Source organism: Callionymus lyra, chromosome 11 (assembly GCF_982586985.1).
Source record: "Callionymus lyra chromosome 11, fCalLyr1.hap1.1, whole genome shotgun sequence".
Classification (NCBI taxonomy): Eukaryota; Metazoa; Chordata; class Actinopteri; order Syngnathiformes; family Callionymidae; genus Callionymus; species Callionymus lyra.
In genome coordinates, this window is record NC_141828.1 from 26278524 (window position 1) to 26293257 (window position 14734).

General features: G+C 37.2%; 1 protein-coding gene across 1 annotated transcript in view; it reads left to right on the forward strand.

Annotated features, from left to right (window-relative positions):
- The window catches only part of prim2 (DNA primase subunit 2), a 29397-nt gene that overhangs the window by 1786 nt on the left and 12877 nt on the right, over positions 1-14734 (forward strand). Inside the window, exons 4-10 of the mRNA XM_087802424.1 lie at positions 1199-1293; positions 1368-1488; positions 1761-1856; positions 3202-3339; positions 10078-10145; positions 11081-11153; positions 11344-11529. Coding sequence (XP_087658550.1) covers positions 1199-1293; positions 1368-1488; positions 1761-1856; positions 3202-3339; positions 10078-10145; positions 11081-11153; positions 11344-11529 — 777 coding nt within the window. The remainder of the gene's footprint in view (positions 1-1198; positions 1294-1367; positions 1489-1760; positions 1857-3201; positions 3340-10077; positions 10146-11080; positions 11154-11343; positions 11530-14734) is intronic.

Sequence of the window (14734 nt, forward strand, 5' to 3'; positions counted from 1 at the left end):
TAAAATATGTTAATGGCCCAAAAGTGAAAGTGTCTGATGTTTCAATGACTTTTTTTATATTTTTTTAATAAGTCTATTATTACATTTTTAATGGTAAGATTTTCCTTCATTCTTCTTACTGTGAGAAGGTTTTTACAGCAGCAATTTCAAAGAAGAAACCAAAATGGAAAAAGATGGACATAAAAACATATTGGACATAAAAACATATAAGAAAAAAAACACAATCATAATAATTTGACATTTAATCCCAATAAATAATTTAATAAAATGATTTATTAAATAGCCTGACCACAGTAGGCGAAAATAAGCGGAAAATATCTCTTCTCCCTGCAGCATGGATGAATAATTAAATGTGTTTTAATTGGCTTTATTCAGATTATGGAGTGACAAAAAGTGATGTATCATTACAAATTACATTAGACAGATCCTGCCAAAGTGAGAACCACAACTACTCCCAACCTCAAATGGTGCATGTAACGCAAAACATAATTTAATTTCTAAAGGTGCTTTTCCAGTTGTCTTGAATTGATGCCAGAATAATAATAAATACACTAATAAAAAGAATATACATTTATTTTCTATATGTCAATAATGTTAAGGTAAAATTAACTTTAATCTTGTAACTCAGAAATGGGCAAAGAGATGATGAGGTCGAAGATTATTTAGAAACTAATATTTTGTGTTGTATTCATCTTTTTTTTCAATTACTATCTCTCAATATAACTCAATGGTTTTTTGTTTTAGGACAATGTTACAGTGATTTTTGACCATTTGTTGCCCCTAAAAAGATTCAAGTGAATATAAAAAATATTAATGTGTGTTTTTATATCAGATTAAAAATGTATATCTTTTCATATTTAGCTCGGTTCTAACTTTTTTCTCTTTTTTTTACTGGATGCGACTGTATAGAAAGTTGTCTCTCAAGAAATGTAATTTAAGTGATCTTCTCTTGAGGTCTAGATCAATACAATACAATTCATTATCAACCACTTTTAGGTTTTATTCATTTCTGGTTGTTGTCTGCTGAAATTAATAGCGAAAGCACTTCCAAATATTTGAATCATTCATATTTTTCTTAATATAAAAATATATATATAAATATCTATATTTTTTCATACTGTTGTTGTTTCTCTTTACCACAAATTAAAATCAAAATGATTCATCATCACTATCATTTGTTTTATTTTTTCCTTAACAGGATGACAGAAAAGTTCAGGTCGGTCTACCTGAAACTGAGAAACGCAGAAAAGATCACATCTCGCACTTCATCCTCAGACTTGCCTACTGCCAGACGTGAGTTCTCGCTCACATTTTTTGCCTCAAATACTAAAAACTTAAGTTTTTAATTTGGCTTCGGCATTCTTCAGGGAGGACCTGCGGAGATGGTTCATCCAGCAAGAAATCGATCTCTTCCGTTTTCGCTTCAACGACCTCCACCCAAAGCAAAAACTTGAATTCCTTCACAAGAATAACCTGCAATATGATGCGGTAAGACACATGTTCCACTCCTTGACACTAGGTGGTGCTGTTTGTCCATGATGGATTATTTCATTTAGTTTACCATATAGAGCATGTAAAAACGTGCATCTCATCCCGTTCAAAATGTTTGTTGGTTCTGCGCTTGTTTTTTTCCAAAGACTCTGACTAATGTATATGTTGAATAATTCATGATTTTTATTGCGTTAGTAAATGTTTTTTTGTAATGTTTTTAATAATGCATAATGAGCCTGGTAACTCGTCCTGATAAAATAACTTTTCAGATCACGATGGAAGAGAAGAAGCTCCTGCAGGATAAACTCATTAACTCCAGTTATGCAGTGAGTGGAATCACCGTGGAGGACCAGGACTTCTACAAAGTAAGAACTCGCCTCTGAAATTCATCGCTGGGTTTCTTTAAATCGTATCATATATAATGTAATGAGAATGTCTGCCATATCTTTTCGTCTTGCACTCACAGAGGTAAAATGAACTCTTGGAACCAGCCAGAGTAATATTTATTAACAACCCCAGTAACTCACCATGTAGATGAAAAGTCCTTCGGAAAGTTCCTGCTGCTTTACACTCAAGTATAAGAATAAATCAAAAACCCTCTGAAAGAATCTGATTCATTTGATGCCTCTTTGTTCTAAATCTATCTAGAGCAGTGGTCGTCCACCTTTATCTTGTAAAGAGCCTTTAAGAAATGTTCTCCGCGATATACATTAAGTCAGATCCCCAAAAATGATTTGAACGCTCACCTCATGATGACCCCTGACCTAGTGTTTCGATCAAAATAAACAAATGGAAGTGTGAGGGATCAAAGCTTTTCTTGTGAACTCTTTGGGGGAAAAAAAGCTTTTTTTGAAGACGTTTTACAATTTAGTAAAGTAGAGGAGTTTAAGTATTTTGGGATCTTGGAGCAGTAGATCCATAGTCTATTTGGGGCGGCATCTACAGTTATGTTGACGATCATCTCCTGTGACCAGACATCAAAGACTTCATTATTTCCCCAGCTTTAAGAACATTTTTAAAAATCTATACAAATCAAGCGTTTTTTTTATTTTTATTGCATAATTCTAAACCATGCTATGTGCTAACTCCTGACTCGGACACGTTTTTTTCACGACATGTCAGATTTCTGTGTTAAATTTCAAATGATAACCTGTTATCATACCCGCTACCACAGCTTCCAAGTTGACAGAATTCACATGTTTAGAGGAAAAAAAAACCTTTCAAATGTAGGTGTTGATTAAGAATAATCCACATTGACATGCGACAGAAGAACAAAAGTTGTTTAAAACATTTTTTTTAAGTTAATTTAAAAAGCAAATGAATTGATGTAGTACACCTCCCAGGCCTGCGTGTGATGCTGTGTTGCTATTTAAACACCTCAGAAGAATAATGACAACATTCAGAACTGAAGATTTTTTTGTGTTCTTATTTTCTATTAAACTTAACAGCTGAGGCAGAACATAAATTCACTGCTGATGTGACGACCTTCAGGTTGAAAGGTCACGTTTGAGAAGCAGACGTATGAATACTTGAATCTGACATCATTTCCAGACTAAAAGCTGCACCTTTGTGTTTACACTTTGAACCTGCAGACATTAAAAGTAATCATCTAATCTATGGAGTTTTACGGGTGGAGGACGTTTTAATACATTTGTGCTGATGGTTATAATTCAAACCTTGAAATGTAACATCTTTCTTCCTGTTTCAAAGGTTCCTTTTCAAGATGCCCTGGATTTGGTGCGGACAAGGAAAGTCTACTTGAAGGCCGGCTATGTTTACATCCCCCACCAGGACATTGTCACCATTGTGTTGAATGATTTTCGCACCAGGCTGTCAAAAGCTCTCGCTGTAAGTTGTTTGGACTTATTTAATGCTTGTTTTGTCATTTTCCCATTTTAGCAGCAGGCTAACTTGTCGAAATCAATTGTGACGTGGATGATGGCGTGATTCTGAGTTTTCGTTTTTCGGGGTGGTTTCTTTTAAATATATATTTAAAATGATGTCCTTCACCTTACATTGGTTTCACATGGTTTTTTTGTGTCATATTCTTTAAGATACATAGATAGTTCTTCATAACTACTACTTTAGCAGTAAATTATAGCAGTTTTATATTACTCTATGGTTGGAAGGAGAAGAAATTAAATTCTTATTTATGGTATGAATTTAACTGTTATTGAAAACCAAGTGTGGCCTTTTTTGATGAGTGGGTTCAGAAACATGTTGCTCAAAATTAAAGGCTTCTGTTAAAGTTAAAAGTTCTTTAGCAGAGCAAGATGCGACGTCATCAACAAGAAGAACAATCTTGTCTCCAAGATTAAGAACATATTTCATTTAAATAATGGAAGATAAGAAGTCACTAAAATCTTTCAAGAACAACGCCGCAGGACCAGGCGGGCGGTAGATTGACACACAATAGAAAGGTCTTGTAGAACCAACCAAGATCATCTGACACTCAAAAGAAGTGAATTCCTGTGTCTGAATCACTTTGCGAGAACAGATCTCACTATAAACTGTAAACCTCCCCAACGACCAGAGAGGCGAGGCTTCCCCAGGACAGCGCTCCCTACTGGAAAGAGTTCGTTCAGATGAATAAACTCTTTCTCTCTCTGCCAATTCTCAGAAAGACATAATAAATCCAAATTTACTCTTGTGAAAAGATCATTAAGAGTAAAGTATTTATTAGTAATGGAGCGAACATTCAAAAGTCCCAGGTTCAGCACCGACGACGTCACTGATGACACCGTGTCACTGACAGGTGCGCAGAGCGGGATCTTTTGAAGAGAACAGCAGCGGTCACGTGGGTGACAGCTATCACTCACGTTCAACTCTGTTGTAAAAGCCGAATTAAATAGAGGAAGTGAAAAAATCTTACCACCTTTCGTTGAGATCTGGGCAGACGGCATCGCTGACGTGTCGTCACGCTCTTCAGTGAGAGGAACGTTGATCAAACAACGATGACGTCGGAGTTCTTCAAAGCGATCGCGACTGCGAGTCTCATCCGAGAGATCAACCAATATTCCACAGTCCGAGACGATAAGAAGCGGAAGAGGAAACCGACTCACGGGGCGTTGGTAACTGTCACGAGTGAAGTCGTCCATCGACTCTGATGTTGAAAAGAGCATCACGATCATAGATCCGTGATGCTTGAGACATATCTTTAGTGATATGAGCATAATATCCGAACAAGTAGCCGTTAAAAACAACTGTTTTTGGCAATCATTGCAGGAGCTCACGTTCTAGTAGATCAAAAGGCTCACCGGAAGCGGAAGTCCATCTACCGTCCATCATGGATGTTGTCATCCTCTGAACACTGTCATCAGTGAGCAGAGAAGCAGATGGAGTGCACGAATGCTCCTTCCCAGATGAAACACTAATAGACTCAGGGACTCATTCATTCCTCGTGCTATCAAGCTGTTTAATTCTGAGTTCGGGGGTAGGAGCGGAGTGAAAAGATGCTGATATTCTATGTTAATCTACAAACTTTTTCTTGTTTTTTATGAATCCATCGCCTGTGTTGAAAAAACATGAAACAAATGCATCGAATAAGAGCTTTTGAATATTGATAAGAGACATAAACACTTTGCTTTAACCTGATCAATGACGTCGAAAGAAGCTAAAGATCAGCAGTATATGACAGCTGTGTGAATAAAATGCTACCAGTGTCCCAACAACATGGAACAACATGTAGTACAAGCCGTCATAACTAAACTCGTCAAACCACCGTATGTGCTGGAAGAAAAATACAAATCGACTGCATTCACTTTTTACGTTTTCACAAGTTTGTGTGTTTTAGAGATTTATGTAAATGTTTAAACCACACTTTTAAGCAGGTGTTTCAGGAGTCTTTAAAGTATTTGCAGTGATTTACAAGGCGAGTTATATTTGTTTACAACTATAGTTGAAGTACCGGTAACTAGACCTTCTCCATTCATTTCAATGTGTGCCTAATTTGTCTTCATCTTCAAATTTGCTTAAAACTTGATCTTAACAATCACAAAGAAATACATTTTACCGTAATGTGAATTATACATTGTATTAGAGGAAAAATGCATAAGAGGAGAACATGAAAATGATAGCATATTTAATAATTCCATTATTTCCCATAATCCATTTGGGCCTTTGTATCGTTGTTTTCTCACACCTGTAGTTAGTTAGAAGAGGACTGAATGAGGACGTCAGTGTTTGCTGTAAACTTCTCTTGTATATGTGAACCAGTCAAGGTTCTCAAGTTGTCTTTAATGTTACTGTATTTCGTTGTCACACTGATGTGTTCACCGTAAATGGTTTCAGTTGAACTAGGTAGAATATAAGTCAGCAAGTCAGTTGGTTCATATTTGGTTGAAGTGCCTGATACAGTCAATTTAAAACCTCCAGATGCGCCTCAATGGGCGTCCAGATTGTGTATTTTCACAGTTTAGAGAAGCCATGCCAGCAGAATCCAGCTGTTTTTAATTTCAGAAAACTCCACTTTAAAATTTGTTTCCAACCGGGTCCAAACTAACCAAGTTGCGACGGGCATACTTCTTTTTTTTGGTGAACAGGTTTAGTTCTCTGTGACATCATCAAGTGTTTGAATGCAATTCAAGCAGCAAGATTTGATTTTCCTGCAGTTTTTTTTAATTAACTTGTGTTGAACTTGACATGGTTCAACCTGACCTACTGATATGGTTTTGGAAAACACTTTGGAAAATACTGTACCAGAATCAAAAAAGGTGTTATTCGTCATCTGCTGTGTTCCAAGGTCAAGGAAGCAGCCACAGGTCCTAAATTCGTCTCTCGTCTTTTAAAAATACTCCTTAAGCCTTTATTGGAGTCACTTGGTTAGGTCAAGCGTGAGACATTTTCTCCTTTCCTGGATCTGCCTCTTCCCAGGCAAGGGAGGCTTAAAATTGGTACTCAAGCTACCTCAACTGGCTTCTCTCTATGTGGAGGGGCAACACAAATGTGTTTTTTAAAGAGAGTCCAAAATAATTATCTTTCCTTCTTCAGGTGAAAATTCTGGCAAAACATGTCACATTTCGCAATGCATTTTTATTATAGTTTACTTCAACAAACTTTTCTGATAATTTTAAATCACGTCAATGTGAATTTCTCTTTTCTTTTTTTGTTTTGCTCAGCGTGCTTCTTCGACCCACTTCAGGTGTTCCAGCATAATAAGAAAAAGTTCAGTATACTGTTATTCACTTCTTTATGTGATTAGAAAATTATATTGGGGGTGTAAGAAAAAACATTGCAACACTTGTATATCACAATATTTTATTTAATGATACTGTATTGAAATTGTACAATAATATTTAATTAACAACAAATATATTTATTTTTTGGCTTTCAAGTCATATTTTCTTGTTCTATGGTTTATATTTGAATAAGATGTTAATAAAACTTTTTTTTTATCAACCTTTAAATATTCACAGCCTTACAAGTGCCTTGTGACCCTGGTCTTTGAAAGGTGCTATACTATTTGTGTGTTGCAATTAAACTTCCGGCCTCTAGATGGCAGCAGTCATTACATCCTCCGCAGCTTAAGTAAGTAATTTATATTTGTAAAGCGCCTTTTGCAAACCATGGTCAGGATAAAATAAGATCCTGACGATGACTGAGGACCTACAGTATCACAATGTATCATGTTGTGAACCATGTAGCATGATACTTTTTGTATCACCAGATTTCTACCAATTCACACTCCTACAGTATTGGACATTGGTAGGAAACTCCCAGTGAGAAACCCACTTAATTTATCAACATCCATCTAATAAGTCATTCTCTTATTTATCAGTGATGGCTTCCATTCAAGAGTTTGACTGAAGCAATGCAACGTTCCTCTAGATTATCCAGCACGGCTGCTGTCGAGGTCTTGAGGTCCACATTACTATCCAATGTTTGCTTCCAGCACAACATTGTCTGAGAAAAATGTGCAGAAGTGGCTGTTTGTTTATGTGGCCTGAGGGGCAGCCGAGAATCTCTAGGTTCAAATGGCACGGAGAAGTTTACACATGCGACATGAAATATCTGCAGGGTGAACTGTGATTCTGGGGGCGACAGCCAAGCTCTGTGCCCTCAGGGGTATGATTTGTTATTTTTTCTACAGCTTCTGGCGGCTCAGTAGAGGTGAAATGTTGACATACTTGTGGACTGAACTGGATGCCCAGCAGGGAGACGAAGCCGGGTGTTTTGGAGCTGGAGACACTCTCTATTGTATGTGTGAGGTGTCTTGACTGCAGACCGTTTTGCCCCAGTTTTAACCAGAGGTAGAAAGTAATACATTTTATATAATCTCATTTAAGACTTGGTTTTTTTTACTTGGTTTATTTTGATGAAGCATTAAATATTGGATTTGGAATAAAAATGTCTACATTTCCAGTAGAGCTGGGTTTAAAAACATCAGCACGTGGCGTTCACGCCATGTTGAAGTTTACTAGCCTTCATAACATACACACAACATGACCGGCGCGTAACAATTCAAAATCTTTTACGAGTCAAGGTCATGGGCCGAAAAAACCCTTTCATTTTTTACTTGCGGAGTTTACAAATTCAGATATATGTTGTTCAATTTAACATTTCATATGAGGTGCCATCCCTCTCAACATCCCTCTCGGTAACAGTGATCTGAACCGCCACCACGATGCTTTGCCGCCCAGCCAACCAATCACAGCTTTCAATCACTTTTGACATAGCAACATAAACGAATACATTTAAATACAGTATTGAAGCAACCAATCAGCCATCATTAAATAAATCGGTGTGCAGAATGGCGTCATGGGAGTACTTATGGGAGCACCATAAGTAAATTGGGTGTGGTTATTAGTGCCTCCCATTAATCCCTGTGGTTGTCTTTAAGTTGCGATTTAAGTTCCTGACTGCAGCTTGATACACCACATTTAAATTTATTGAATTATTGATCTCGAACCAACATTTGACAGGCAACACAATTGAGTTGTTGAGCTGGATCTGGCCCACAGGATTAGAGTTTCACAAAAAATCTAAATGATCAGAATGTTTTTTAGTTTGCCTTTACTACTTGTACATGGATAAACTTAAGTCAACTCTATAAAGTTGAAAGATGTACTTCTTGTGCACAAGTGAGGGAAATTATAGATTTAAAACAGCCATCCTTAGGCGTGACTTAGGCCAGTCTGTCAAACTGGGTCTGAGAAACCTGGGTGTTCATGTCTCTACAACACTGCAAAAAACTGACCAAAAACTGTTTCCCTAAACTGAGGAAAACACGGTTAAAATCCTCCTTACATCAGTGATCTGATCCAGCCTTTCACCCCAGCTCGGGCTCTGAGGTCTGTGGATCAGAATCTACTGATGGTTCCTCGCACACGGTTCAGGACCAGAGGAGAGAAATCCTTCCAGGCTGTTGCTCCTAAGCTTTGGAGCAATCTTCCTCTCTCTCTGTATTTGATGAGTCTACTGACTCCACCAAGAAACATCTCAAGATCAAATTATTTGTGCTTTTTCTTAATTAACTGCTGTTTTTGTCACTGTGTTGTCTTGACCTTCTAAAGTTTTTAAACTTGAATGTATTTTTAACTGTGTTGTTTTGATTTTTAAGCACCTTTTGACCTCTCAAAATAGTTAAAATAAATATTCATTTTAAACATTTTAAATCTTGATTTGGTGGTTTACAGCACATGTTGGCACCTCTTAATGTGTCTCGAAATGTTAATAAGCCAATAAACAGAGTTAAAAAATTAAGTATTCACAGACAATCGAGATATCAGAAGAAGATGGGGTTGTGTTTTAACTGTGGATGGAATTTAAAAGGTTTCTTTAATACCTCTGGTGTCTTTGAATGGAAAAAAAAAAGATAATTAGTGGTTATAGTTCTGGATATTTTCTGTTTCTATTTAATCAACTGTCATTGAAGCTGATGACAGATCTACTTCACTTTTTCCTCCCATGTTGCAGAATTTCAATTGAAAAGGAAAGTGTACTTAACCCTTTGAAATAGTGTTTTAGAAAAAGCAATCTTCTTCTATGCTGGGGTTTGTCCTAAATGTGTCAGGGAGGTGTAAACGGATTATGTCGTCTGCTCAAAACAATATTTTTGTTTTTTTTAATGCTATTTATTTTGCTGAGAGAGAGAGAAGGCGCCTGTATTATGACTCCACAACACAATGTTTTTTTTCTGTCTAACTTGCATCTCACTCCAGTTCTTCTTCCCTCATCCACAGATTAATTTACCTTCTGAATCACTTTCTAATTGTCAGAGTTCAAAGCTTTCATGAAAATTCTACATCAACCTCTAAACTTCCACTCTTTTTACTTCTCTACTTCTCTGACCCGTATCCGAGTTGAAATTGATGATATATTTGGTCAGAAACATTAGAAGATAAAGCAAACCTGCTCATAGATCCATGTTTTTAATGCTAATGCTCTAATCTTTTTTTCCTTTTCTGCACCGATTGTTTTCAGGGTTGATTTTTGGGGAGGCTAAATTGCAGAGCCGTGACCTTGTGTTTTAATTAACGATTTCTGTCGCGCTTAATCTTTTGCGGCGCACCTGCTGTGTAACGCTGCTCTCATCTCTTGACCTACACTATTTACAATTTCTCATGTGATGCCCAATCTCTTCCGCAGTTGACAGCGCGCTCCCTACCCGCCGTGCATTCTGATGAGCGGCTGCAGCCTCTCCTGAACCACCTCAGGTGAGCCAAAACCAAACCCTCAACGTTTATGGCAGTAATTCAGGGTCAGGGAGGATGGATACACTGATGCAAGATGTATTTAACTAGAAAAGCACTAAGGCAGCACAGACATCTGCCAAGCAGCTCCTTTTGTACCAGGGGAGTCAAACTGGGTAACACGAGGGCCAAAATCTTTTAGTACTTCCCATCAATTTATTTTCCTTCAACCTCAGTGTTACTGTTATTGGAAGTCTCTATATGAGTATTGACATCCATAATATGTGTTGAGAAGGGCCACATTTGATGAAGAGAAATCAAGCTGGGGGGCCAAATGTGCAAGTATCTAATGTAGAAACTCAAATCTCTTGCTGGTTTGGTCACTGGTGATGACTGTGGACAAGTGGATAGTAAACAGCTGGCTCCAGTAGCTTTTAAAGCTGATGTTCGGACATAGTTTATCTTTCTTTTATTCTATTAATTAAACTAAATGGGAGTGGAACAATCAAACAATGTCACTAAAATTCAGTGTCCACATTTGTTCTGTAAATAATGCAAATGTATCAAAATATATCGTATCATGACATTAGTGTGTTGCTACAGCCTTAATTTCAGTGGAAGCCTTCCTCTAACAATCTTTTCTGGATCTGACATTCATTAAAAATATGAACAGTAACCTTAATAAAAGCAGCATCGTTCTTTCATATCCATTATTCCGTCTTAATGATCTTTCTTATTAATATGACGATTTAAACACATTTTTTTCTGCCATTCTCTTGCGCTACGAGTTGATACTTCTGTAAGTGACGAAGCTTTAGAATCCTGCTCTTCAATACCACGGACTTCTCTTCCTTTTATGTGGTCAATTGAAGTATATTTTAAATCTAAATGTTTTTGCTCTCCATTCAAAGCATTGCTGGTGACACAGTTCTATTTCTTAACATGTTTCATCTCGACAGTCATGCCTATGTGGGGCAGGATTACAGCGTCCAGAAGAACGTTGGAAAAATCTCCTTGGAACAAATTGATTCAGTAAGTTGCATTAAAAACACTGTTTAAATGTCAAATGGAATCGGCTGCTCAGTAATCCTTGTTATGAAAGAGCGCTGAGTTGTTTGCAGACATGCAAATAAAAATTCAACATGGATTCATATCTTTTTAATTTCAAAATAAAACCTGTGCTTACAACTAACATAGAGGATTATTTTGTTTGTGCGTGCAGCTCTCGGGCAAGTCCTACCCTCTGTGCATGCGGCAGCTACACCAGGCCCTGAGAGAGAACCACCATCTCCGCCACGGGGGACGTATGCAGTACGGCCTCTTCCTCAAAGGCATCGGCCTCACCCTAGAGCAGGCGTTGCAGTTCTGGAGGTCAGAGTTCACCAGAGGAAAAGTGGACGCCGACAAGGTACAACCAAAAAAGAGATCATGTAGTCATATATAATGAACGTATTAGCCAGCGCCATCCTTGCACGTCTGTGCAACTTGGACGGGACCAGTTTGGACGTGGACTGAATATTTCATGCTGTTAATGGACACGACTGCGTCTTTGGGATTTCATGTTGAGCTATCAAGTCTCATAACTTGGCGGGGCATGAAATATAAAGTATAATTAGTAACCCAGGCTGGATCTGCCTCAGTGCATGTCTAAGTCTAACTTTCTGCCATGTAATTATCACAACTTTTTTATTTAGTACATTAGTACATTATTCCGTTTTCACTCAACCAGGAGCTACAATTCTATCATTTTTGAACCGCAAAGTATCTCTGTGAAGGATTTAATTATAAAATATTATATCTAGTGTTGCTGCATCAGTGAAGTTTAATAACTAATTATTAATTATAATATATACAGGATATTTTTCAGTGGATTAAAAGTAATGTTTATTTAATGTTAAAATAAATTTTAAAAAAAGTCCAACTTCTGTAATTGTAATTGTTACTTGTGTGACATACAATTTTGCATTTAACTAATTCCTTAACAGCTGTATGTGTTTGTACTGTGGGAGGAAACCAGAGTACCTGCAGTAAACCCACACAAACACTGGGGTTTACAAATGCAAAACTCTACACAGAAAGGCTGCAGGTTGCCTCGAGCAGGAATCAGTCGCTCCCGGGCCTCTTGAGCTGCACATTTATGTTAACTTGATGCTCATATGAGAATATGTGCAGCTATTCTGACTGTGATAAGATAAATGTAGCTGGTCCAGCTTCATGTTTTCATGCAGTCCAAGCCTCCAACATTTCTTGTCAGATGTAGATGTTTCATCAGCCAAGTGTTCGGACATTTGGTTTTGACTCAGGCGTGATTTTTAATAGTGTGGAAATGATTTGAAGAAAAAGTTTGTGTGAGATATAAAGAGATACATTGTTAGGATATAATGGCAGTGACTCGCCAACATGTACTTTTGTGTCTGTTGTTGTGTGTTTAAAGTAGCATGGGAAATTTTAAGAGAGCCGTGAGTGTTACTCAGGATGACAAATCAATCTTGCAAATAACTGTGACGTGTCATGAGAAAGTAGCTTCATTATTACATCTTAAAGATAAATAATGTTTTTTTATGTAACCAGGGCACCACAATCCCTGAGGTCAAACATCATACAAATGTTTTTTACATAAACCATATCTCTGTAGAGCCATCTCTACCACCATCTTTATTTATATAATGAAATACCCACAGATTAAATGATGCACACAAAAGATAAATACAAAACATTTAGCTTTAAACATTTATTTAGAGAGCAGTGTTTGATCACATACTCTCTATCGAGTTAGAACACCCCCCCACAAGTTAGAATATCAACCAATGGGCTGCTTTCTTTGTCATAACCTTGCCTATGGAGTCCGAGCTCTAAAAGATTTGATTGGATCAGCTGTGTGTCAATAAAAACAGCTGATTTACTGTTTGGGAGATGATTACAGTCCTAAAATGTTGTGATTCATTAAGTCATCAGAGTAAAGTCAGGACAAAAATGTAGTAATATTGATGTGGCTATGAAGGTTCATCGACATCCATCGTACATAAATAATTCTCTATAATATATTTATAAATAAATGTTTTGTAATTTGGTAGAAGCTTGATTATTTTAACTTGATTGTTTCATCAGCAAGTGATTTATTTTTCTGATATTATCCGCGGTTTTTCCTATTAAAAACAAAAAGCCTTTTATATTTAAATGGTTTTGTTTATTTAGAATTAATTTATTGTGTTCTCAAAATAACATAACTTGGATATGATCTAGCTAGTTTAAAACACTAAAATACAGCCATTAAACATGTTGAGAAATGCAAAGGATTATAAATGAATTTTTATAAAATCATTTTTGTGGCCTGAGTACCTTAAACAGGAAGTAAGACGAATCTTTAAAGGGCACCTAATGTTAAAACCCAACTCTCCTGACTTATTCACATGTTGTAAAAGTTGAAGTCGTCCTCTTCAACATGCAGAAGGTCATTCATCATGACGTTGCTCCGTTTTGAACTTATTACTTAATAAAGTTCTGCCAAATAAGACTAAGGTTAAATTAAACATTCTGACGTCACTCTGGTAGAAGTGTCCTCCCCTAGTAGCCCTAAATAGGTTAAATACCTACATGTTAATCGTGAAACAAAATAAATATTTATGTAAACATGGTAAGAGTTACTTCTGCCTTAAAGTGTTTTTATAATTTGTACATTAAGCAGCAAATCTTATTTTTATTATTCGTTTTTAATTTACAAAACGGGGGTTTCAGGGGTGAGTTTGGTGTGACCAATCAGTGCAGAGTTGGCGTGGTTGCTTGGAAGAGACATCTTCTCCAGCCAAAACGGTGCATTTTAAGTGGGCGGAGCTTAAGCGTATTTTCTAATGTAAATATCTTTATTAAATGAGAGGTTTGTGCAAAAAGAAACATACTGATGAGTATAATAGAGGTCCTAGATCAATTTAAGAGACACTGTCTTCTGTGAAGCTGACAGCAATGCATTGTTGAGATTTTTCTTTGACAAAATTAAATTGATCAAAGCGAAAATCCCTCCCCCTTTGTCTCTGAGCCCCTCTCCTCCTCTAGGTCTTCCTTCACTGCTGTATCTTTGGGTGATATTTCGGCACTAGTGAACAAGATGAAACCCTCCTCTTGCTCAGATGACGTCCTTCCTTGTAGGCTTTTTATCAAAGTATTTGATGTAATTGGCCCCTGGTGAATATGGTGAACCTCTCCCTTTCCACAGGGGTTTTTCCCAATGCATTTAAACATGCCATTGTAGAGCCTCTGCTCAAAAAGCCAGACCTGACTGACCTCAGTAATTTCAGGCCTATTTCTAAGCTCCCTTTCTTGTCCAAGATCTTGGAGAAGGTGGTGTCTGAGCAGCTTTCTTTGTTCCTGGATCAGAGCGACATCCTCGAGAAGTTTCAGTCTGGCTTCCGTAAACATCAATCTACGGATACAGCCTTACTGAAAGTGTCCAGTGACATCATGATGTCGGCTGATTCAAGTCAATTCACTGCTCTGGTTTTCTTGGATCTGTCCTCAGCCTTTGTCACAGTTGATTGGACTGTCTGGGTCTGTGTTAAAATGGTTCTCATCATACCTTTCTGGGCACAGTTTTAGTGTATCTGCCAATCAAATGAGGT